Below are 25362 nucleotides of genomic sequence, written 5' to 3'. Positions count from 1 at the left end.
GGATCATTTTCCCTCTGGCAGCAGCTTCCTGCCTGCCTTGGAAATGGCATTTTGAGAGTGGCTGTTCAGGTACCAGCCCTTAAACAAACTTCTTCTGGTGAATGTCCCATGAATCCTGGGGAACTGGAGAGATTTCAAGCGTGCCCCAGGTGGTAACCTTTTTGTTTCAGTGTCCTCAAGGTCTCCTGTTGCTGCCTGAGGCTGCACAGCAAAACACTTGGTTACTTACAAAGGGTTTAGACACCGACTCACTCCTGATCAAATTCTGCTTTAGCTGCAACCCATGCCCTGAAATTTTGCTCTTTGAATTCAGGAAGAACAGTGCTGGGCCTTCATGGAGCAGTATGAAAACCCTGATGTGATATAATTTCCCTTTCCTTTCCCTGGAAACCTTTCTGCCCCTTGGTGGAACTGCCCCCAATGTTTGAATCAGGCCCTCCTCCCCCTGATGCCTCCTACAGCCACGTGAGTCTGGAATGACTCCTCGTGGGCCCTCAGTCCCCAGGTCCAGCAGGCTTAGGTGACACATGGCAGGCTCCCAGGCTGGGCTTTGGAGGGACACAGAGCCAGCTTTCCCCTGGCAGCTCTGGAGCTCCCAGCACAGAGCAGGTCTGGGCTGCATCCAGCTGCTCTGTCCCAGGAATTGACGTTGCCCTTGTGGCTCACGTGTCACAACTTTCAGAGTGACAAGGACCTGGGTGATGCCAGCCCTCATGTGAATGGGGAAAGCATAGATGTGGACTCTGAAGAGGAGGACTCTGATGAGTTGGAGGAGGAGGATGATCATGGAGCAGAGCAGGCAGCCGTGTTCCCTGTGGATGAGAACAGGACCTGTAAAGACAGTGCATCCGATGCAGACAACGCCAGAAAGGTAATTCCCATGCCCTGAGCACCTGGGGACCAGGATGGGACACTGCTGGGACACCTGGGGTAGGAGGGGCTTCAATTGAGGCCATTTCTAGGGCTTTTTTCACCTGCACTATGACAGAAAGCTCAGCAGTGGCACTGAGGCTCTTGGGTGACCATTTCCTGCTTCCCACTGCACTGTGAGGGTCTCCCCCAGTTTCAGCCCTGCACAGGTGTGTGATCCACGCTGCAGAACCCTCACCATACTTAGTTCTGGGATTCACTGAGAGGAGATATCTCCTTAACCTTGCTGGTAACAGGCTGGCAAAGCACTAAAATTGATTTAGTTCATTTTTTTCCTCAGAATCTTTGTAGTGATTTCCCCAAATCTATACACAGTGTAGACACGAGGCTGGTTTGGATTAGGAAGGAAGTTACAACTTGGTTGGAAAACTTTATTCTGGAGTTGATTTTCTTTTTCCTCTGTACCATCCCCATGGATGTTCCATGACATGACTGGAACACACTGAGCTCCAGCCTTGGAGCTCCTGTCTTTGCTGGTGCACGTGCAGGCTGGGGCTGGGTGGGGGGCACAACAGGATGGTGGGGGATGCTCTGATGGATCCTGGGCACAGCAGGATGGTGGAGGATGCTCTGATGGGTGGGAGGCACATCAGGATGGTGGGGGGATGCTCTGATGGATTCTGGGCACAGCAGGATGGTGGGGGATGCTCTGATGGATCCTGGGCACAGCAGGATGGTGGGGGATGCCCTGATGGGTGGGGGGCACAGCAGGGTGGTGGGGGATGCTCTAATTTGAGAGACCCGACCTGACTGACCTGTTCTGCTCTTGGGCAAATGGTGGTTGCAGATCGATGATGGCGAGTCTGAGGAGGAACAAGAGTCTGTAGAGTCTGGGGAGGAGGAGGAGGATGGAGACGAGTCTGACTTGGTAAGCTGGGCTGCTTAATGTGTCTTTCAGCCTGTGGCCTGTTGATAATAATTTCCCCTTTGCACTGCTGCCAGAAAGAGAGAGAGCAAAGGGGTGCAGTTTCACGGTTCCTTGACAAAACTCACTCTCTGAAACCACCCACACACACAGTATTGTTTTCCACAAGGTGCTTAACCCTGATCTGTGGTACATTTAATTGCCTTCTGATGCTAACTAATGAGCTTTTGTTGTTTTCAACAAAGTGTTGACTGCTTTTAATCATTTGAATGTTGGTGGAAGCATTTAAGGGTGCTTGAATTCTTCGGATGCACAGTTGGCAAGTGGTGGGAGCCAGCAATGCTTCCTTACCAACCTGGAGCTCTGCTGGGCTTTCTGGAGCTCAGGTGGAGTTGTTCCCAAAGCCATTGGCCCAGTCCACAGCCCAAATTCACACTGATCTGACATCCACCTCACTCCAGATGAGCGGCTCTTACCAGGGAGACTTACAAATAGCACACAGACAGACAGACAGATGCTCTCCCTGGGAGGTTGCTTGTGTAGCACGAGGTCAAGACCTTCAGCTGCTGCTGGGGATTTCTGTTTTTTTTTTTTTAGATAGTTGGTGAAGAGAACCTGATGATTTTTTAATTTAAATTGCTGTTCATTGTTTGTCCTTGTCCCCCACCCCCTCTCCTTTACTTAAGAACTTTGCTCCCTCTCCACAGCCTCTCAAGTTGAGGAGCCAGCATTTAAGGCACCCCAACTCTTCACTCACCTTGAGAAAATTCTTGGCTTCATTTTCTTGATGTTTTGAGCTGAAGGTAGAACCATAATTACAAAATACACCAAATGAATCTGGAAGCTCTTTAGGATCTTGTTCCTCATGCTCTGACACTCTAGGAGCCAGAGAGGAGTGAGGAGCAGGGGCTGTGCAGCTGCCCCTTTCTCTGGGTAGCTAAGGCCAACCTGTAGCTTTAGCCCAAACCAAGGGTTGAGTTTGTGCTCAGTCCAACCTCCCAGGTTATATCTCCCATCCTGGGTGGTGGTTTGTGCTCTGGTGAGTCAGTCAGTTCCCTAGGCAGGGACTGGCTCGAGCACAGACCTCTCCCCCACAAGCTGTGTGATGCAATTGGGGTAAAGCCATGTGGTGAGCCCCCACTTGGGATGGTTATGGGGCAGCGTTTCTCTTCCCTCACTGTGGGAACAGCCCATGGTGCAGCAGCCTATGGAGGTAGGGCCTGATCCAGCTGCTATTAGTGCTAGCAGGAGGTTTGTCCTAGGCTTTGATGGGAGCTGGATAAGTGTCAGGAGCAGAGAATTTCAGTTTGAACATGAATTATGTGATGGATGCCTTGAAGGCTGCCTGACAGGGTCGTGGTGCCTCATTCCCCATTCTGATGTTGACTTTGAAACCCCGCCCTAGACAACTGTATTTTTTTAAGGCAAAACCCAAACTCTGTTTAGATTCATATGTGTGGCTGAGTATTTGCTGCATGATTAGTCTGTGCCACCCTGTGCCTGGCTCAGGGAGGGGGATGGTCTGTAGAGCTCAGTTCCCCTGGGTCCCTCCCAGCCCTGCCAGGCCCTTCAGGTGCAAGGCGGGTTCCTTGTTGCCATTTTCTAACACAGCTGGGGAGAAATGTGAACATTTTCCTTTGAAAACCCCACTGCCAGAGCTCAAGGAGCATTTGGGCAACACTCCCAGGTGGAGGGGCCGTACAAAGGGTGGCTGAGGGCACTGGGTTTGTTCACCTGGAGGAGACTGAGGTCAGACCTCACCAGGGTCAGCAGCTCCTCCCGAGGGGCAGCTCTGATCTCTGCTCTGTGTGAGCAGGGACAGGACCCAGGGAATGGCTGGAGCTGTGTCACGGAAGGGTCAGGCTGGATCTCAGGAAAAAGTTCTTCCTCCAGAGGGTGGTTGGCACTGCCCAGGCTCCCCAGGGCAGTGGGCACAGCCCCAAGGCTGCCAGAGCTCCAGGAGGGTTTGGACAATGCTCTGAGGGACAGGGTGGGATTGTTGGGGTGTCTGTGCAGGGCCAGGGGTTGGACTGGATGGTCCTTGTGGATCCTTCCAACTCAAGATATAGTGTGATTCTACGATTCCACCATTTTTTGGGAAGCTGGGAGCGTGTGTGTGCCTGCACCCTCTCGGTGCTGCACAGAGGTGCTCAGCTGGCCTGAGGGCCTCCATGGAAGAGAAAGTGCCGCCTGCAGTACAGAAATGACAGGAAATACACCCCCACGTGTGCCTGGGTTTCCTTTTCGGTGCTATAAAGGCATCTCAGCACCCCTTGGTTTCAAAACCCTGGTCCTTGGAGGCCTTTCTGCGCCGCTCAAGCTGCACAAAGGCTCTTCCTCACGGGCACGAGGAGCTGCTGGGACGCTGGTGCCGACATGCCTGACGTGCACGTGGCCTCTCTGGTTCTTCAGAGCTCGGAGTCCAGTGTCAAGAAGAAGCTGCTGAAGAGGAAAGGGAAGACGGACAGTCCATGGCTGAAACCCACCCGCAAGAGGAGACGGAGGAATAAAAAGAAACAAGCCAGTGTTTTAGGTAACTAATCGTGTTTTGTTCCTTTAGCTGCACCCAAATCTGTCTTCCAGGTGGAGGGGGAAGGACCTGAGGCCTGTGAGTCTCTTCCTTCCCCAGGTTGGGCTGTGTGATAACCCAGGGTGTGAAGTGACAGTCACTGCTGGTGCCACTTTAACACGTGGGGTGGCTTTGTCCTTGGCTTGCTGGAGGAATATTGGTTTGTTCTTGAACTCCCTTTGTTTTAAAGTATCCAGAAAAGGCTTATGAAAAGGAGAAAGGTGGACCTTTTATATAGATAGTGACAGGGAAAGGTGGAATGATTTTAAACTGACAGAGGGCAGGGTTTGATGGGATCTTAGGAGGAATCTTAGGCCCAGAGAAGCTGTGCCAGCCCCATCCCTGGAAGTGTTCCAGGCCACGTTGGATGGGGCTTGGAGCAACCTGGGATAGTGGAACCCATGGTAGGAGGTGGAACTGGGTGATCTTTAAGGTCCTTTCCAACCCAAACCAGTCTGTGATTCTATGATTCTGTGCCTCATGTCCACGTGGAGCCCTGTCCCATGAGCTCGGGGAGCATGTTTAGGTGCAGAAGGAAAAGAAAGAACCACCAGTTGTGTTCCATTGCTTTTGTATGGATGTTTGTGCAGCTGAATGAAATGTGCAGGTTGGCTTTGCTCGTTCTGAAAGCACCACAGTGTTTGTAATGAGCTGCCTCTGAGCTGCCTCTGGCCCATCTCAAGTGCTCAGGTGGTTGCTCTTGTTTGTCCTGAGTTACCCAACACTCAGAAGGTTTCAGTGGCCTCTGTGGGCTGGGAAGAGCCAGGAGTGCAGGCTGGTTGTGATGTCCTTCAGGAAAGGTAACAACGTGGGTAAAATACGGAGAGTCTCTGAAGGGCAGCTGTGCCTCATTACTAAGGTTTCACACATCCATTGCCACCCAAGGGTTTATTCCTCCACTCTTGCTAATTCAGTGCAACCAGACCATTTTTGCATCAGCAAGTTTGTGGCTAATTCTGAGTTACTTGACCATGTTTCAGCCTCTGGTCTGTGTCTGGGATCTGTCAGTCATCTGACTTGCTCCTCTTCGTCCCAGGATGAAGGAGAGACCATTACACCCTTTCACAGCAAACACCTAATCCTGCATTTCAGATGCAGACTGGTTTTCTGCCCCTTTAGTAAAAGTGGCAGCTGCTCTTCCAGGGTAGCCAAACTCTCTTGGCCAAGCTGCAGTGGGAGAAGCAAATTGAGGGAGAAAGTCAAGTCAAGAGGGTGTGAAGTGATTGACAATCCCCACTCAGGGTCTGTGAGGTCTCCACACAATCCCAGTGAGGGATTTCCACACAGTCTCTTCCCAGTGAGGGATCCCCACTCAATCTCTTCCCAGTGAGGGATCCCCACACAATCTCTTCCCAGCAGCAGTTTTGTTCACTTAGAGCCAGAACTTGGCTTTTTATGTGTTTCCCCTCCCATTAAGCTGAGTGTCACCCATCTCGTCCTCTTCCTGTGGTGCACAAGGGGATGGTTGGCTCTGCCTGGCTGGAATGTTGTCCCTGAGCCCTGTGCAGCAGGTTGGAGGCAGGAGGATGCTCTGGACCCTTCTCATCCCTTCCTTGTGCCGTGGTAGCAGCAGGCAGAGGTGCCTTGTGGAGGCAGAACCTGTCTCATGGATTGTTTTCTCTGGTTGTTCCCTGCCTGAGTGGAGGTGGGAGCTCTGTCTGACCAGCTGGGGAAGGGAACCAGCCGTGCCAGGTGTGCCCAGATGTTGTGTTTCCATCATTCCTGAGGAGCCTGCACAGAGCCTGGTCCCAGCCATGGCCTGGCACCCTGTGGGGTGGTTGGTGCTGGTGGGGTTTGTGTGAATGCCCCTGTTCCCATGCAGGTGCCGAAGCCTATAAACCATCGCTGGGCAGGGAGGGCCCGGGCCAGGAGAACAGCATGGAGTACATGGAGGTGTCCCTGGATTCCCTGGACCTGCGGGTGAAGGGCATCCTGTCCTCGCCGGCGGGGGGTGAGTGCTGGGGCCAAGGTTGGGGTTGGGACTGGGTCTGGGTTTGTGGATGGGTTTTAGGGCTGGGTTTGGCGCCAGGCCCTGGTCTGAATCTGGGGCTGGGGCTGGGTTTGGAGCTGGATCTGGGTTTGGGGCTGCATCTCTGTTTGGGGCCAAATCTAGATTTGGAGCCAGGTCTTGGTTTTGCTCTGGGTCTGGGTTTGGGTTTGGGGCCGGGTCTGAGTTTGAGTTTGGGACCGGGTCTGGATTTGGGTTTGGATCTGGGGCTGGGTCTGGGTTTGGATCTGGGGCTGAGTCTGGGTCTGGGTTTGGGGCCGAGTCTGGGTCTGGGTTTGGGGCCGAGTCTGGGTCTGGGTTTGGGGCTGAGTCTGGGTCTGGGGCCAGGTCTGGAGTCAGGTCTGGGTCTGAATCTGGGTCTGGCTTTGGGGCCGGATCTGGTTTTGGGTCTGGGTCTGGCTTTGGGGCCGGATCTGGTTTTGGGTCTGGGTCTGGCTTTGGGGCCGGGCCTTTGTTCCGTGCGGGGCCCCGGCTGCCCCCTGGTGGCCACGGAGCGCGGTGGGAATGGGATGGGATTGGTTTGGGATGAGGATAATGATAGAGATGAGGCTGGGATAGGAATGGGGATTGAGCTGGGGCTGGGATGAGGATGAGGATAGGGATGGGGGTAGGACTGGTCTGGGGATGAGGATAGGGGAAGGGATGACCACAGGTATGGGGCTGGAGCTAGGCTGGGGGTGAAGATGAGGATAGTGATGGGACTAGGGATGAGGATGGGGATGGTCCTGGGATGGGAATGATAATAGGGATGGTGCTGGGATGGGGATGAAGATGATGATAGTGGTGGGAATGGGGCTGGGATGAGGATGAGACTAGGGATAGGTCTGGAATAGTAATGGGGCTGGAGCTGGGGTGGGGCTGAGAATGACAGGGGTGGGAGTGGGATAGGAATGGGGATGATAATAGGGATGGGGCTGGGAGAGGAATGGGGCTAGGATGGGGATTGTGTTGGGATGGGGATGAGGATAGGCATGGAGCTGGAATGGGAATGAGGGTCAGAATAGGGAAGGTGTCTGAGGACAGGGATGAGCTGAGGATGTAGGTGGGGTCCCAGTTCCAGTGGGGCATGCTGGCTCAGGAATACACCCATCAAGGGCTGCGAGGTGCTGGTCCAGCCCCCGTGTCCCACTGGGCAGCTCCCCTCCATTCCCTGCATGTGCTGATCCAGCAACCCCCCAAATCAGGGTCGCTGTGCCCCCAGGAATCACTTGTTCAGCCCTGGGAAGAGAAGGGATGGTGCTGGGCCCTGGGTGCTCAGCCCCAGCTGCTGTTCCCAGTGCTGAACTTCCCTCAGCTCCTCCACCTCCCGCCTGGGCCAGATCCACCCGTCTGTGCCCGTCACTCCCTCAAAGGTTGTCTGGCTCCTTTGATAGAGGCACATCAAAGAGTTCCCCACCAAGGGAGGGTCAGGATGGATGAGGGATGCTTTCACCAGAGCCTCTGGATGTCAAACAGATTAGGGAAGTGACAGCTCAGAAGGCAAGGAATGAGCTTTGTGATTTGTGCTCCTAGAAAAGGCTCTTAAACCTTTCAGATCTTGACAGGATTTTACATGAAAACTGAGAGGACTTTCCCTGTGCTTGTATGTCTTGAAATATCCTTTTGCTGGGCTCGGGCTTGCAACTTGTTGGCTGAAGGAAATTCCTGATGACATGAAAGGGTCTTGTGTTCTGCTGATGGGGTCAGAGCCGTGGGCAGGGGGCTGTGTGGGGGAGAACATTGCCATTGCCAGGGGAATTAAAGAGGAATTTCCCCCAGGAATGGAGTTAATCTTTAAAACTTTGCAGCAAAATAACTCTCCTTTCAAAAGCTTGAAAAGCAGCAGCACAATTCCTTCTTGCTGTGAGTCGATCCTGTAGCAGTGGGTAGGGAAAGCTTGGGATGCTCCAGGCTGAACCAGCCCAAAGGGTTTCCTTCTGTGCTGCAAACACTGCAAAGAGGTGTTTCAGTGTAGGATTGGACCAGGGTTGTAGGACTAGAATCAGCCTCCTGTCACTATCCCAGTGTTTAGCAGTCATGGCTAACCCAGTGATTGATTTGGATCCAGAGGAGCCACAAGAACATACCCACTGTGTCCCCCTACCTGGCAGAGTCCCCTGTCAAAAGCCATTATCCACCTTTTCATAGGTTTGTAAGTGTTCAGCATCTGAGAGAAAGATATGAGGAAAAGGCAAGAACATTGGAGCATCTTGCTGCTTTCTTTTCCCTGGTTTGTTCGCTTTCCAAAATAAATAATTCTTGGTTGACTGAGGCCAAATAGTCCCAGGAATTTTGTTTTCCCATCTGTGTAATAGACCTCTGCAAATAGAAGTTTGTACTTTCCTGATCTTCACTATTTATCACTCCAGTGATTATTCAAATTTCCAGCTCTGGGTGGTTTCCTGCAAATTTTCTGGTGCCAGGGCACAGTTTTGTGGGGCAGGTGGGGAGGAGAGACAGGCTGATGAAAAACTGTGCCTCGTCCTTGCTTTGCCTGCTTGAGGTTTGCTCAGAGTAAACTGTTCTTAACTTACTAGTCTTGATTTCAGCACAGTCAGCTGCAGAGTGGCTGGACTTGGAAAAGCACAGAGTCTTTTTTTCACAGGATTTGGGTAATGCCCTGAGAGCATTTCAGGACATGGAATGGGAAGATGTCACAGGGCACATGGGTGATGTTGATGGACTGCATCCTTTCTCCTGGGAGAGAATCTGAGTTGATTTGCTGGTCTCCTGTACTCCAGGTCTTTCCAATGGTCCTGAAGCAATGGAAGTAGATGGTCTCCAGGAAGTTCCCCTCTGTAGCTGTCGAATGGAAACCCCCAAAAGCAGAGAGATCACCACGTTAGCCAACAACCAGTGCATGGCCACGGAGAGCGTGAACAACGAGGTAGGAGCCTGTCTTTTAGCTTCTCACAGCCTTTTCTGCTGAGGACAAAGACATAAAGGATGAAAAGCTGTGCCAGGAACACGTGTTGGGTCGTGCAGGGGCTCTGTGCCTGCTGGACTGGGACCCACTGGTGTGGGAATGGCAAGGTGAACATCTCACTTGCTCAGTGAGGGCTCCAGCACTCTGTGTGTGTCCCACTGCTGGGATGAAGCCACGGGGAAGGGAGGAGGTGCTGTGTCTGCAGTGGGAGAGGCTCTGGGTGGGTCTCTCTGCTTGTCCCAGCCTGTGTGGCTGGATCTTGTTGACTGAGAGGCCAAGTAGGCTAAAATACATTCACATGCATCCAAGGGAGAAAATCCAATCAGGGGAAGCTTGGAGCTGGTTTTCCTTGACTACAAAGGAGCTGATGCAAACCTTTCCATGGGCAGGTCCTGAGTTTCGGGAACTTGGCATGTGCTCTGCTGCCCCAGCCTTCCTCTCTCCTCCCCCCCTAAGAGGCTTCTATTCCAAAGCTTCCCATGTCCTAATTGTGGCCTTCCAGTACCTGAAGGGATCCCACAGGAAAGATGGAGAGGGGCTTTTTACAAGAGCATGGAGCAACAGGACAAGTGGGAATGGCTTCCCACTGCCAGAGGGCAGGGTTAGATGAGATATTGGGAAGGAATCCTTCCCTGTGAGGGTGGGGAGGCCCTGGCACAGGTTGCCCAGAGAAACTGTGGCTGCCCCATCCCTGGAAGTGTCTAAGACCAGGCTGGATCAACCTGATCCAGTGGAAGGTGTCCCTGCCCATGGCAGGGGTTGGAACTGGATGATCTTTAATGTCCCTTCCAACCCAAATCATTCTTTGATTTGATGTTCTGACAACTCTGTGCAGCACCAGGTCTGACTGACAGACAACAACTGCACTCAATACCTTTTCATTGGTCACAGCTTGTTGGGCTCTGCTGGTTCCAGAAGTGTGGAATTAAGTGGCCAAATGACTCCATTCCGGAGTCTGGGAAGTGAGACTGCAGGACAGGAATGCACTCCTCCTTTTACTGGGAGACACTTGGGTTTCTTTTTGGCTTCAGCCAAGCTGCAGTCTCACTGCAGCACCCTGATACTCACTGGTAGTAGGGCAAGGAGTGAGAATATCCCTAGTTCTCCTCTAGGATCCTTGGAGAAGGGTGGATGGAGGGAGAAATGGATAATCAGATTTGCAGCCCAGCTCTTCTTGTCTTAGTTCGTGCTGGTACCTCTAGAGAGAGGAGTTCCCAAGGAGTGGCAAAATTGACTCATTCTAGAGAGGATGCCCTGGGAGACTTGTCAGAGAGAGGAGGGACCCTAGGGTTCCTAAATAAACACAAGGGATATGAAAGAGTTCCTGCTCGTGTCTACGGTGGGTTGACAGTTCTGTCCCTGGATAAATCAGAGGGAGGAATAGCAAAGGCCATGCTTTATGTTGGATTCTTTTTCATAATGGGATAAATGACTCATAGATGTTATAAGAATATTATCTGTGTGAATAGTGGCTTCTCCAGACTGTCATGTCCTTGGAGAGTGTTATAAATAGTTATGAGCACCCTGCTGCACTCTCTAATGGTTGGAAAACAGCAATTAATCACGTCAAACTTCTTTTAGGGTTCCTAACAAATCATCTAGTGTGACATAACAGTGCAGGATCTTCCTCACACAGATAGTGCGGCTTTTCACATGTTAATCAAATTCCCTCAGCTCAGTAAAATTCCTCCTCAGTAAAGGATCAGTGGTCCCCTCGTGCCACCCCTGCAGCCCCTGGACTGGGGTGGTGACAGGGATCAGTCCAGCCAAGGTGCCACAGCCACAGGGAGACTTTGAAGCTGGAGTTTAGCAAAGCTGATTTGGATGTGCCAGGGGTGAATGATGAGCCTGGCTTAAAATCCATTCTCTTTTCCCACAGGGGTGCTGCTTCTACAGGAAAAGTGGAGCTTAAAAAAATCATAGAGAAAGTCTAGTTTTGTTGAGAAAAAGCAGCAAATCAAAGCTGAGCTGGAGCAGAGGGACAGTCTGTGGGTGATGAGCAGGCACTGAGTCCCTACCTGACTCTGCCTGTGGTGACAACACACAGTAACTGTACCCCTTCCCTCCCAGGGACCTTTCCTTGGGGCAGCCTTTCACCTTTATATTCCTAGTTTATAAGTGTCCTTTACCAGGCACATGGGGAGAGCAAGATTATTGTCCAGAGGGACTTGAAACAGAACCCAAACATCATCAGGTCGTGCTGGCAGGTGGCACCTGGGATGTGACAGTGTGGGGTGTCTGCAGGAGTGGGGCAGCAGAAGGAAGTGCTGATCCCTGTGATGCAGCAGAGCAGGGAACACTGGTTGGGAAGAGGGAAGCCCAGTTGTGGAACCTGCTGCCGTTAACAGAACAGGTGGGACATGAGAAGGTTGGAGTGACAGGACAAGGGGAATGGCTTTAAGCTGAAGGAGGGCAGGTGTAGATCAGATATTGGGAAGAAATCCTTCCCTGTGAGGGTGGGGAGGCCCTGGCACAGGTTGCCCAGAGAAGCTGTGGCTGCCCCGTCCCTGGAAGTGTCCAAGGCCAGGTTGGAGCAACCTGGGATAGCAGAAGGTGTCCCTGCCCATGGCAGGGGGTGGGATGAGATGATCTTTAAGGTCCCTTCCAATCCACACCTTTCTCTGATTCTCTGATTTTTGAGCCCAGAGCTCTACATCGGTGAAACCCTTTGGAAAACGTGCTGCAAATGTGACTTTAGCTGAGCTCTCATGCAAGCCTGGCTCTTCATCCCTGTGGTCTGGGCAGGGGCCAGTGCTGGAACCAGTACAGACGATAAACTTCACTGGCAATGAGGAGCAATTATTTTTCCCTTTATCTTCCTGTGACTTCTACTTTTGAACAGTAACAAGATTTAGTGCGAATGGTCTCGTTCTCTTGGTCACTCACACACGCTCTTCCTGGCAAGAGGGGAGTGTGTGTTGTGTGAGTCAGGCCCCTGGGACTGCCCCTTCTGCTGCTGCTTGGCTCTTGCCTATTTCCAGTGATGATTTTTTTTTTTTTTTCCTTGCAAGCAACGAGCGACTCGGGGTCCACTTGCATGTTAGTTAGTGAATGATGCATCCCTTCCTGTGAGAGCAGCTCTCCCAGCTTCCTGCTGCACTGCTAATGCTGCCTGGCACACGGCTGAATCACTGTGGAAAAGCCAGGGCTCCTCAGGGCAGCGTGCAAGATCTTCCTCAGCACGAGCACAGAGAGTGTTTTGGTCTCCAGTAATTTCATTTCCTTTGATTTCTCCCGTTCCAGCTGGGTCGATGCACAAACAGTGTGGTTAAGTATGAACTGATGCGCCCGTCTAACAAAGTCCAGCTTTTGGTGCTGTGTGAGGACCATAGAGGGAGGATGGTGAAACACCAGTGTTGCCCTGGCTGTGGATACTTTTGCACTGCAGTAAGTCCGTGCTCTCAATCTAGGGAAGGGGGTGCCTGTCGCAGTAGCCTGGAAGCTGAAGGTGGAGATGGTACCTAAAGGGCTTTACTGACTCCCTGGCATCAGCTCCACCTCGTTCCACAGCACATCAGGAGGTGTTTGCAGTAGGAATGTGTGTGAGGGTAGCTGAAATCGTCGCCTTTATCGTCCCGGAGACCCCAAGGGGTGTCACAAAAAGGGTTTTCACATGGTGGAAGTCTTGCCTTAGGAATTTCTTTGGAACAAGGGTTTGGTTGTTTTTTTTTTTTTGTTCTCTGTACGGATCAATCACACCAAAAAAATGTATTAGCTTGGTTTGGAAAAGAATCTGTGAGCCCTCTGTGTCCCCCTCCCTGGTTTAGGTGGGGAACCTGAGTGATGGCACTGGACCAAGGCAGTGTTTGAGATCTCAGTTAGGTTAGATTTTAGGAAGATAGATTAAATATTAGGGAACAATCTTCCCTGTGAGGGGGGGAGGCCCTGGCACAGGTTGCCCAGAGAAGCTGTGGCTGCCCCATCCCTGGAAGTGTCCAAGGCCAGGTTGGATGGGGCTCGGAGCAACCTGGGCTAGTGGAAGGTGTCCCTGCCCATGGCAGGGGGGTTGGAATGGGATGATCTTTAAGGTCCCTTCCAACCCAAACCAGTTTGTGTTTCTATGATCTCCTGCTGCTTCTTCCACCTCTGAGACCGAGGCTTCTAATGGCCTTGGTCTGGTCCTTCAGTGGTCAGTGTCCTTGTTTCCCTGTTGGTAAAGCTAAAAAGCACCAATTGAGGCCTCACAGGGTGATGATGAGCCTTAATTGTCTGATGCTGGTGTTTTTCAGGATGACTCAAGGGAAGATGCTGCAGTAGTGTCAAGCATTACTGTAGTAAATGGAGCCATCCCGGGTTTTCCTGCTGAGTCAAAGATCACTGAAAAGATGAAATCCTGAAAACCCTTAAAGGCATTTTGCTAAGCTGAAATAGAGTTAATTAGGTTGCTTGGGAGGACTGTGAATTCAGGAGAAGAGTGGGTTTAACTGGCCTTTCCTTGCACACTTGCACATCTCTCAGTGCCATGTCCTGGCCCCCAGAGGTGAACCTGGGAGTGTCTGTGCCATCCATCACTGACCCAGAGCCCAGCAGGGCTTCAGGTAGCACTGATATCTCAGGGCAGGGAATTCTGGGGTCCCTGCAGGTCAGTTGGAAGGACTTTACTGGAAAGGGAAAATAATTTGAAGAGAAGTTGCCCAGTTTGTTGCATGAGCAGTCAGTCACCTTATTGGGGTTAAACAGCAGATGGGGCTGGTCCAGGCAGAGAAGCTGCATAATTTAGGTTACACTGGGGTCAACGACCGATTTAATGAGATCCGTGTAGATCCTTTTGTGTGCAGCTTTGTTGGGTGGTTTTAATGCTGGCTCAGCACACAGGTCTGAAGTTTCCTTTTGCAGTTTTGGGGGGCGTCCTTACAGTGCACTGGCACTTCTAGAAACAGAAGCGACAACCTCAAGCGTTTGAGGAAAGAGCTGGAAATTGGGACTTCTCGGTTCTCTTTCCCGATTCCAAAACCTTGCTTTGCAGTCCCTGACCGAGTGAGTTTTTTCCCTCTTCACCTTGGTTTTGTTCTCTTCTCAAGAAGTGGCAGTGCTTGCTTACTGTACTGGACGTTTTCAGGGGCAGGAGTGGTGGTGAGTGGAGCGCGTGGCAGGGCTGAGGGGCTGCACTGGGCGAGGTGTGAATCCCTTCTCTGTGGTTCTTGCAGGGCACTTTCATGGAGTGTCAGCCGGAGAGCAGCATCTCCCACCGCTTCCACAAGAGCTGTGCCTCCCAGGTCAACGACACGAGCTACTGCCCACACTGTGGGGAAGAGGCCTCCAAGGCCAAGGAGGTGACAATAGCAAAGGCTGACACGACCTCCACGGTGTCCCTGACCTACGAGCAGCAGAAACCGGCGGCTGTGGAGGGAAGGGCCGACACCACGACGGGGAGGTGAGCTGGGGCATCTCAAACCTCGTGCCAGACCAGGCTTTCCATTTGAGTTCTTGTGCTCCTCCTGATGAGCAGAGGGCTTCCCGGTCCCGCTCTCACAAAATGTGCTGGTTTAAAGGTAAACCAGCAGGGGAAATGAACTCAACTCAAAAGAGAGATTATAAGTCAGAATAACAATTTAATAAAATAATACAATAAATACAATTATACAGACAAACAATTGGTCTTAACCCACAAAACGCAAATGTATAACCCAGCACCCTGGGGCATGAACAGAGTGGTGTTCTTTGGGCCCCCTGAGTCCAAAGGAAAAGGAGAGGGGAAAACCTGTTGGTGAGAGTGCTGTTGCAGTCTGGTCAAGAGTGGTGGTTGCAGTCTGGTTGAAAAGTGGTGATTGCAGTCCAGTTGAGAGTGGTGGTCTCAGTCTGGTTGAGAGTGGTGATCTGCAGCCTTCCTCTGGATCCCACAAGTGGGTCCAAAAGTCCCAAGACTCCAAGATTATATATCCTCCAGTTCAGGCAGGAATGCTCAGTACTTCCCCCAGGGCGGGGAGTTCCACAAAAGAGGGAGGCACCCTCCTGTCTTGAAGGCCTCAACACCCAGTTTATAGCCTGAGGAGTCAGGGCTGCTCTGGGCAGAGGGTGTAAATGGTCTGTTGATACCAGTTTCTGGGCAATGGCATGGAAGGCTGTAGAATACACAGTTTTGGGTTACACCCATACAGTGGTGAACTGGTCCCAGCTATTCTAACTAGGACACAAGCCAAGCTCAGCTGCAGGGTTAGGGTTAGGGTCAGGGTTAGGGTTAGAGTTAGGGATAGGGTCAGGGTTAGGGATAGGGTTAGGGTTAGGGATAGGGTCAGGGTTAGGGTGAAGGTTTAGGGATAGGGTTTGGGCTAGGGTTAGGGTTAGGGATAGGGTCAGGGTTAGAGATAGGGTTTGGGTTAGGGATAGGGTTAGGGTTAGGGTTAGGGTTAGGGTTTGGGTTAGAGTGTGTTTTATGCCCCTCACTGTGTTGGAGGAGATCACACCAACCACAGGGTGAGCTGGGGCAGAGGCACCAGAGATGGGGGTGTTCAGGATTTAAACTTTCCTTCCTCTTATGGGATAATTCCATTCTTAAGGAGTGGAATAGTAGTAGAACTAGTTGATGTTGCCAGGTGTGTTCAGTGACAGGGACGTTCCTGCAGCACCTGGCTGTAGCTCCAAGTGTAAAGAGGGGAGGAAAACAAAGAGGAAAACACAAATCAAGCCAACCTTGTGTTGAACAGTGCTCTGACTTCCCATCCCATCTGGTCTTCTTCAGGTGGCTTTTTTGACTTGTCCTGTGTTCCTGGTATTCCTGTATAACAGAGTCCATCAAAATGTAATCACTGGGCAGTGCAGTTCCTTTTTGGGCAAGTTCTTACCGAAAAGGCTGTAAAATATATTGGTTTGTGTTTGGATTCCAGTTACACTTAGCTAAATTATAGTATTTAAAGTATTTAAAATGCATTTGCTTTCCTTCTTTGGCATGAGATCCACACTGTAGTGTATTTTTAATGGTTGTGCTTTGGCTGTCTCTCATTTTACCTCTCCAGTGGCACTGGGACACGGTTGTCAGAGGAAGACAAACCAGAAAGTTCAGCTGCTGAGGGGTTTGACATGGCTGGGTCTTCAGTTTTTGCTAAGCCTACTACTAACCTGACCCAGGGACCAGTTAAAGAAACTCTGGAAAGTGCCCTGATTGCCCTGGACTCTGAAAAGTAAGAAAAAACCCCACTGGGTCTCTCCAGTTCCCAAGAAAGTTGCTTAACTAGAGAAAATGGGATTTAGCTTCTCTGGACTTTGGTCCCACTCAGAGCTTCATTTGTTCGCTCATTTGTCACCCACAACAGATTTGGGAGAACTGTTACAGCTCCAAAGGTCTTATTGCTTTCTGTGGAGGATTTACTTTTTTCCTGGCATCTGTAACTGCTGGAAGTTCCTGTTCACAGCAGTGAGACCCAGAATTTGTTGTTGAGTGGCACTGAGCAGATCTGTCCCTCACTGAAATGAGGCTGGCTGGGGTCAGAGCTGGAAGTTTTAAGACCTCATTCTGGAGACTTGTTCTTCTGTTTTGCTGGTGCTCTGGAGCTGTATCATGGAATCACAGGCTGGTTTGGGTTGGAAGAACCGTAAAGACCATCCAGTCCCACCCCCTGCCATGGACAGGGACACCTTCCCCTATCCCAGGTTGCTCCAAGTCCCATCCAACCTGGCCTTGGACACTCCCAGGGATGGGGCAGCCACAGCTTCTCTGGGCAACCTGTGCCAGGGCCTCACTACCCTCACAGGGAAGAATTTCTTCCTACTATCCCATCTAACCCTGCCCTCTGGCAGTGGGAAGCCGTTCCCTGTGTCCTGTCCCTCCATCCCTTGTCCCAGGTCTCTCTCCAGCTCTCCTGGAGCCCCTTTAGGCCCTGCAAGGGGCTCTCAGCTCTCCCTGGAGCCTTCTCTTCTCTAGGCCCCCCCCCAGCTCTCCCAGCCTGGTTCCAGAGCAGAGGGGCTCCAGCCCTTGGAACATCTCTTTGGCCTCCTCCAGAGTTGCTCCAACAGCTCCACGTCCTCCTGATGTTGGACCCCAGGGCTGGAGCAGCTCTGCAGGGAGGTCTCACCTGAGGGGGCAGAGGGGCAGAATCCCCCCCTGTCCTGCTGCCCCTGCTGGGGGATCAGCCCAGGACACTGTGGGACAGGCTTTGTCGTGCACATGGGTGGCAGTGGGGGGGTGACATGGCTGCTGTACTCCTCACTGAGTGTTAACTCCTCCTCTTTTCCCCCCTCCCGCAGACCCAAGAAGTTACGGTTCCACCCGAAGCAGTTGTACTTCTCTGCCAGGCAAGGGGAGCTGCAAAAGGTCCTGCTGATGTTGGGTAGGTGCCTCCTTCCCAGGACAGGGCCTGGCTGGCAGCACTCCCAGCTCCTGCCAGGCAGCTGCCAGTGTCCAGTTCCCAGCATGGCCCCACATCACCTTCCCATCTGCCCCCTGGGAGTGGAGCTGGAGGAGAAATCCACTTCTGCAAGTGATGTGTCATTGGAAACAGCTTCATCTCTCTGTGAAGTGTGGGCTGTTCCCAACTTGTTTCTGTATTTGAGCACTGTTTTATCCAGAGAAGCTGGTTGTGCCCCCAGAATCACCTACATGTGATTTTTCCAGTCCAGCACAACTTCTCCTCTCCATGCAATGGGATATTAGATGGATATTTGCATTCAGTGGAGAGGAAAAAAGAGAGTAGTCAGCTTAAGCTGAGACCCATCAGCAGGAGAGCAAAAAAAAAGAGCCTGCAGTACATGGGGTTGTTTTGGGGGCTCATAGTTGTCTGTCACCAGATGACTTTGAGCTCCTAACTTTGTTTTTACCAACAAATATCCCCGAGGAATCTCCCCCTTTGAAGGACACAATATTTCCTCAGGATCATTTCCTTTCCACTCCCTTACTTTGCTGTACATTTTTGGACACTTCCTGTTCTTGTCATTTATCAGTTTCTTCTTTTCTTTTCCTTTTTTTTTTGTCTAGCAAGTATTTGCTCCATTGTTCCTTTCTTCAATAGGACAAAAATGTTATTCATTGATATTTAACTATGGCTTCATCATATGCAACATGTTATCATGCCCAGACATCTTTGTCTGCCTGTCAGCATCATCTCTCAGTCTTTGCACAGCTGTGAGGATCTCTGGCCAGATCCCAAGCTTGTGTTAGTTGGAGAAGTTCCATCCATGTTGTAGCCCTGTGTTTGCAGGGATGCAACAACAATCACCAATATTAATTGCAGTTAATAGCAGTGAGGCAAAAAGTCCAGGTAGCACCAGCTCTTTCTTTGCAACTTCTGGTTTTTTCTTTCCTTTTTATCCCTGATTAGTGTTGGTTTTGAGATGAACTGAGAGTCTGAGGGACATGGCCTGTGTAGATACTGTAATGCCTTAAAGGTCTCGAGTTCCAGGGTGTTTCTGAAGCTCTTGGTATGAGGGTTCACAGGGTCACAGAATGTGCTGAGTTGGAAGGGACCCACAAGGATCAGTGAGTCCAACTCCTGGCCCTGCACAGGCCCATCCCCAAGGGTCACACCCTGTGCCCCAGAGGATCATCCAAACCCTCCTGCAGCTCTGGCAGCCTTGGTGCTGTGCCCACTGCCCTGGGGAGCCTGGGCAGTGCCCAACCAGCCTCTGGGGGAAGAACCTTTCCCTGAGATCCAACCTGACCCTGCCTTGACACAGTTCCAGCCATTCCCTGGGTGCTGTCCCTGGTCCCCCCAGAGAAGAGCTCAGTCCCTGCCCCTCCTCTTCCTCTCACAGGGTTGTTGCACATCAAATGTCCCTGGGACTGCCCTGAGAGCTTCCTGATTTAAATGTGCAGTGAGATGTGAGGAGGGCTGAGGATGGGCTGGCAACCCAGCCTTTAAAAGCCTTTTTAGCTGAGATGTGATTCTCCTGTTACACTTAAATCTCTGAATTGTGGTTGAAAATGTCTCTGCTGTGTTTTTCAGTGGATGGAATTGACCCTAATTTTAAAATGGAGCATCAGAGTAAGAGAACCCCTCTCCATGCTGCTGCTGAGTCTGGCCACGTGGACATCTGCCATATGCTGATTCAGGTCTGTCTCCACTTACATTCTTCTCTACAAACAACTTGCTGTGGTTTTTGGTCTCCTGCCCCACGTGGCTGGAACACACTTGGACTGAAACATCCCTCCTGTAAAAAACCTCCTCAGTCCCAGGGTTTGCTGAGGTGGAGGTGTGGAGGTCACCACTGGAGCTGCTCTTCCAGGCTGTTCTCCAGGCAAGGAGCATTGAAGCTTTGATGCAGGGCACTGGGAAGCAGGTGGGAGTCTGTGCCTGGGCACAGCCAGAGCAGTGCACTGCCAGATGTGTCAGTTCAGCCTGCCTGCACTGCCAGATGTGCCAGCCCAGGCTGGCTGCTGTCAGACTGCAGGAGAGCTCCAGGCTGCTGCCAGGTTGCTCTTTGTGGTGAGGGCAGTGAGGCTCTGGAGCCTGGAAGCACACAGATCCTTGTCTTCCCTTCCATCAAAACTTGAATAACTCCAGCAGGATTTTCCTCCACAGTATAAATATCTCATGAGTGGAAAGGAGAGAAGGAAAGATGAAAGTTTGGTTTATGGGCTGAGATTTGGATTCTAATTAAGGGAAGATGGTCAAAGCCGTAGGGGTGCTGTCGTTGAACCTGCTCCAAAATGACGTAAAGAAGAAAAAGAAGGATTAAAAAAGTTATAGCATTTCTTTTTTGTACTGGTATAAATGGTCTGGAGTGGCTGGAAGTACATTTTGTTTATCCTGTGGGATTGGGAAACCTTAACAATCTTTGGAAATGGGCTGCTGGGATGGTGCATTTCAGCACCTGGAGTCAGAGCTCAAGTTCTCTTTGAAGGCAGCTGTGGGCCTGCCTGGCTGCTCTCACTCACTGAAACTACTGCACAGGAAGACTACAGAATGAGTAAAAGGAGCAAAATTTGTGAGATATTAGAAACAGTTTAATTATCAGTAGGGTTGGGTTCTTTCCAGAGGGCTTCATCTTCTTGTCTCTTCCCTGCAGCAGTGCAGGATTTGGCTGGGAATGGCCCCAGCTTGTTAAACTTGAAATGCCTCTGCTCTGCTCTGGTTTGAATGTCTGTAGCTGTGTAAAAGGAGGCAAAACAAAGGAATTCAGTGGGAGGCACCTGGAAGCAACGGGGCCAGCTCCTTGTGCCAGGTGAAGCTGAGTCAGTGTTGCTGCTGTGAACAGGTCTGAGGTTCACATGCACACACACCCCCTCCCCCCCATGTGCATGGCCTGCCAAGAGTTGTGTGTGTCTGAGATCCTTTGGTTTTAAGTATTTGGTGGTTCCTGAGCTCAGCCCAAGAGTTAAGGCAGGCAGGGTACAGGACACAGTGTTTTGGGAAAGAGTGAGGTTTTGGTTGAAGGCACCCCATGTTGAGCTGAACATATGCTCAGAGACCTCTGTGAAAATGGTACTGTTGCCTTCTACAGGAAGAGTTATCCAATCCCCAGGATATTTTTTACAGCTCCTGCTTCTGTTGCAATCAGCAAGTTGTTCCTTACTGCTTGTGACATTGGGAAGAGCTGGTTGTTTCACTCTGAGTGATGCACCAGGGAAAACAAAGCTGCTGGGAAAAGGAGGAAGCTGATTTTTCCAAATTGTTCACGAGCAATATCTAGAGAGTAGGAGTACAAAATCCATTAATACAGGAGTTATTTAATACCAGCTGTTGGTTTCCTTACAGCTCCTGGCTGTGGAAAGCAGGAGAGAGGGCAGGCAGCGTGTGCTGCTCTCCAAAGCACGTGTAGTTGCACTGCCTTCCTTCCTGCTTTTATTGCTTCTTTTTTTTTTTTTTAAATTTGTTTCCCATGCTTAATATGGCTAAATTTCAGGAACAATCTTGCTGCTGAATCTCTACTCCCACATCCTTCCTCTTCTAACCAGCAATGACTCTAATTATCCTTTGCCTTGGCCTCCCAACAGGCTGGTGCCAACATAGACACCTGCTCCGAGGACCAGAGGACCCCTCTGATGGAAGCAGCAGAAAACAACCACCTGGAAACTGTGAAATACCTGATCAAGGCTGGAGCACTAGTGGATCCTAAGGTAGTTTATTCCTTACCTTTTTCTCCTGAAGAACTCTCTGTCCCACACGTCTTGGGTAGGTTTGAAGTTTTGGGTGGGAGTGCACAGGCCACAGGGGGAATGGGCTGGTTTGTCTTGGAGCAAGGGCTGGGGGTGTCACATTCTCATTTTACTGCTGCAGAGTCCTGGCCATGAGCTGGCTGGGGCAAGTGCTGCCACTTGCTCTGTTGGTTTGTGGCACCAAATGTCAGGGGTATTTGATTTCATATGAGGCCATCTTAGTGTGGCAAATCCATTGCAGTGAATTTGGAGTTTGATTTCAGAGTTTCCTTCTCTATAGAGTCTAATAATGAGGATTTTGGGGTGATATTTAAAGAGGGCTGGTAATTAGGTGCTTGCCAAGCCAGAAAAAAAGACAGAGGAAGCTTTCCTTTCCAAAGAACTGATGTGTGGTTTCTTGCAGTCACGCTGCTGTGGCAAAATTGAACCCCATCTTCAAACTCTACCCTTTAATTTAAACCAATACAATAAAATGCAGCTGTCTGTTTGCCTTTAGCATGCTCTGGTTGCTTTGCAGTCTTGGAAAATATACAGATTTTTTTTTTGGCCCATAAATCAGAATCTATTTGGAGCACGGGAACCTTCCCCATGTGAACTTCTCAACACAACCTGGTTTTGTGAAGGAACTGGCAGGATTGCACAAGGCATCAAGTGCTGCCCATCCCAAATGGATCCTTGAGAGCCTGGTCCTGAGCTGGGAAAGAGGACAAGGGCAGGACAGGCACGTGCTGGCCACTGTCCCAAGTGTCTCAGAGCAGTCCCAGCATCTCTCACCTGATTTATTCCTGTGGAAAAGAGGGCAGTTTGTGATTCAAAAGGTAGAGGGGAGGAAAAGAATCCTGAGCTTGCAGAAGGAAATTAGAAGCCTGAGATCACATCTGAAGTCTAGACTAGTTTATTATGTTAATTAGTTTCTTGCACCAAATTACTCATCTGTTTGAGAGCAGCAACATTGCAGTTTGGAGTCGGCTCCAGCCCTTCCATGAGAAATCCAGCTCTTTCCTGGTGAGAGTGTTTGCAGAGCCCACCCAGCCCTGGCACTGCAGTGGAGGGGGTGCTGAGGGCAGGGCAGGGCTGGGTGGGGGCTTCTCAGCCCCCAGAGTGATCCAGTTAACTGTTGATCCAGTAAACAGGATGTAAAAGCCCCACTCAAAACCTGAAGAAACTGTTAAAATCTGCCTGTTCTCCACAGGGTTGAGGAGCTGCACTTGGCTCTTGCCAATCCAAGGGAAAGCTGTGGCATTATTATGCAGGCACTTCTGGGGGTGTAGAAACTCCTTCTGCATCCCAAGAAGCCCACGTGGTGCAATCCCTGACCTGAGATGTCCCACCCTGCACCACAGAGTCCACTCAGCTCCTTCCCAAAACTCTCACCCCCAGTGTTGCTTCCAGGGGATAAACTAGAAGGAGTCATTTGGTTTTCAGTCTTTCATTTCCTCCTCCTTATTTCCTGCTCTCTGGGCCTTGTTATGTGCTAAGCTCTTGGGATATAAAGGCCTGATAAAAATCAGGCTCCAACCAGTGAGATCTTTGGTGTGAGTGTGGGAGCATCTCTGTCGTGACTCACAGCCTGTCCATCTCCGCCAGACCCTGCATTCCCAGCTCCCAAAGGCATTTTTCCTTTCAACTTTCAGGGTTGTTTTTTGTCTCCTGTCTGGGCAGATGGCTCTGGGCACTTGGTCTCTCCAGAGCCTCCCAGCCCTGTACAGGACACCCCTGTGCCCTGCTGCCAGGTGCTGGGGTGAGGCCTTGGGCTAATAAAACACAGCAATAAGTGGAGCATTTCCAGTTGAGACAAGGCTACTTTTCTGATGTAAAGTGCAAAAAATTGTAAGGGATTTCTACCTCACTTTGGCTCTTCAGCACGTGAAAAGGAGTAAGAAAGGGTCTGTCAGGGAAGGGGAGCATCACTGCCAGGGTTTGGGGCTGGTACCTTCCCTAAGCTTTACAAAAGCATCTCTTTGCACTCTCAGCCTCTTCCTCTGCACCTCTGAGGTTTGTATGAAGCTCCTGAGCTCTGCTCAGTGCAGGCTCTGGCTCCTGCTCTCTTCCCTCCTGGCAGTGGGCTGGGGGCTTTTGGAGTCCTCTGCTCCATCTGTGAAGTTCTCCCGGTTTTCCTGAGCATCACTGCTGTCATGTAGAGCTGGAAAAAGCTGGGAAGGGATGTCCCTGAGTGCTTGTTCTGTGGTTGTGTGTCCAGGATGCAGAGGGCTCCACGTGTCTGCACTTGGCAGCCAAGAAGGGGCACTACGACGTCGTTCAGTACCTGCTCTCCAACGGGAAGATGGATGTCAACTGCCAGGTGAGGCCTTGCTGGGGGGCAGGAGCTGCTTTTCCTGGGCCAGGGACTCAGCTCAGCACTGTGCTGTCTGGGCAATGGTCACCCAAGAGATGGGGGACACCTCAAAATCATTAAAGGGTGACAATTCCATGGGCCTCCTCCCCTCCACTGACCTCATGGAAACTTTACTTCCAACTGCTTTGGTTTGCAGTTTCTCCTTGACCCTGAATTTGCTGTGGAGCCTGTTGCTCAAGGGTGTCACTGTGCTTTTCCTAGTGGGGGGAGCTGGTGGGATCATGGACATGCTGTGGGATGGGTCAAGGCTGGCACTTGCCATCAGGGAGTTTATACATTTCCATGGGGTCAGGCAGTGCTGCACTGGGATTCCCCATTCTGGGGGAAAGGCATGTCCCTCAGGCTTCTCAGGGAGTTTTTATAAAACCATTGACACGAGCTGGGTGTTTGTTGTACCCTTTGGACAATCAGCTTTGTGTGAAGCTGCTGAGCTCTGCTCAGTACTGGGACTGGCTCCTGCTCTCTCCCCTTCTGGCAGGGGGGATTTTGGACTCCTCTGCTCTGTGTTTGAACTTCTCTGGTGGTCCTGAGCACCACTGCTGTTATGCAGAGCTGGAAAAAGCTGGGAAGGAATGTCCCTGAGTGCTTGTTCTGTGGTTGTGAACCACCTGGAGATCCATTGCCAGCAAGCTGAGCTGGAGCAAACTCCAGCTGGCTGAGCTGTGTTGGTTCCACTCACGGGAGGGACCCTGAGGGACCTGCAGCAGTGTGGACAAAAGGAGTGTGATGAGACAGGGAAGGGGTCTGTGGCTCCTTGGGAAGGCAGCAGGAGCCTGTGGTGCCTGTTGTGTGCCTCACCCTGTCCTCCCTCCCCAGGATGACGGAGGCTGGACGCCCATGATCTGGGCCACGGAGTACAAGCACATCGAGCTGGTGAAGCTGCTGCTGGCGAAGGGCTCGGACATCAACATCCGTGACAACGTAAGGATCTGCTGGAACCTGCTCCAGAAATTACCCACGAGCTCTGTTTGCACACCAAACACGCCCGAGGGGGCAGATCCTGGGCTCAGTGCAGGGAGGTGCAGTGGTACCCTGACACAGGCAGTGAGCGAACAGTGCCTGGGGAGAGAATTTCCCACCGTATTCTGGGAAGCAGTTTGCAAGCTGGCAAGATGTCCTTTAGCTCCAGCTCTTCTGTCACAGCCTGTGAGGATGCTGTGTGGAATTCTCAGGCTGTAGTCAGCTCTGAGCCTTTCTCTTCTCACCCACCTGGGTCCACCTTGCTGCCACTTGGCTGCTGCACCAAGGCAGATTCCCTGGAGTCCAGACGTGCCAGCTCCACGTTGGTCACAGGCCAGTGAGCACTGGGCATGTTTTAGGGGCACCCTGTGTGTTTTTGAGGGGCATAAGCTCGTACTTGTGTTTTCTGGGTGGACTGGGCAGACACTCTGCCAGCAAATATCACCAGCCTGGCTTTTCCAAGGCATCACAGGCATGAAGGCACTGATGTGGACAGAGCATGTGTCAGTGTTCTGGTGTGCTGGAACATTGCAGAGCATGTGCAGTGTTCTCAGTGTGCTGGAGCTGGCTCTTGGCCTGCTCTTCACCTCCATAACTCCTGCTCCAGTGGGATGTTCTCCATGCTTGAGTCCCTGGGAGCTCCTGGGCCCAGTGTGGGGCTGTGCCAGCTGGTTTCCCGGGGATTTCCAAGTAAATAGAGAAGATACAAAAGAGATACTGTCTCCCTTTTCCCAGTTTCCT

At 51.3% G+C, this 25362-nt stretch overlaps 1 protein-coding gene across 14 annotated transcripts in view; it reads left to right on the top strand.

The window, feature by feature from the left end:
- Nucleotides 1–25362, top strand: part of EHMT1 (euchromatic histone lysine methyltransferase 1) — a 127959-nt gene that overhangs the window by 81796 nt on the left and 20801 nt on the right. For 12 of the 14 annotated variants that reach the window (XM_032708189.1, XM_032708192.1, XM_032708197.1 and 9 more), the window contains 13 exons: nucleotides 683–871; nucleotides 1718–1798; nucleotides 4208–4328; nucleotides 6187–6315; nucleotides 9093–9238; nucleotides 12521–12664; nucleotides 14425–14651; nucleotides 16231–16395; nucleotides 17459–17541; nucleotides 19153–19259; nucleotides 21144–21266; nucleotides 23506–23607; nucleotides 24478–24582. In XM_032708189.1, the coding sequence (XP_032564080.1) occupies nucleotides 683–871; nucleotides 1718–1798; nucleotides 4208–4328; nucleotides 6187–6315; nucleotides 9093–9238; nucleotides 12521–12664; nucleotides 14425–14651; nucleotides 16231–16395; nucleotides 17459–17541; nucleotides 19153–19259; nucleotides 21144–21266; nucleotides 23506–23607; nucleotides 24478–24582 (1722 nt within the window). The remainder of the gene's footprint in view (nucleotides 1–682; nucleotides 872–1717; nucleotides 1799–4207; nucleotides 4329–6186; nucleotides 6316–9092; nucleotides 9239–12520; nucleotides 12665–14424; nucleotides 14652–16230; nucleotides 16396–17458; nucleotides 17542–19152; nucleotides 19260–21143; nucleotides 21267–23505; nucleotides 23608–24477; nucleotides 24583–25362) is intronic. The other 2 variants (XM_032708202.1, XM_032708200.1) reach the window with 1 other exon arrangement.

The sequence above is a fragment of the Chiroxiphia lanceolata genome, chromosome 21 (assembly GCF_009829145.1).
Source record: "Chiroxiphia lanceolata isolate bChiLan1 chromosome 21, bChiLan1.pri, whole genome shotgun sequence".
NCBI classification, from domain to species: Eukaryota; Metazoa; Chordata; class Aves; order Passeriformes; family Pipridae; genus Chiroxiphia; species Chiroxiphia lanceolata.
The sequence above is the reverse complement of the archived record's forward strand: the minus strand, read 5'-3'. Positions and strand labels throughout refer to the sequence as shown.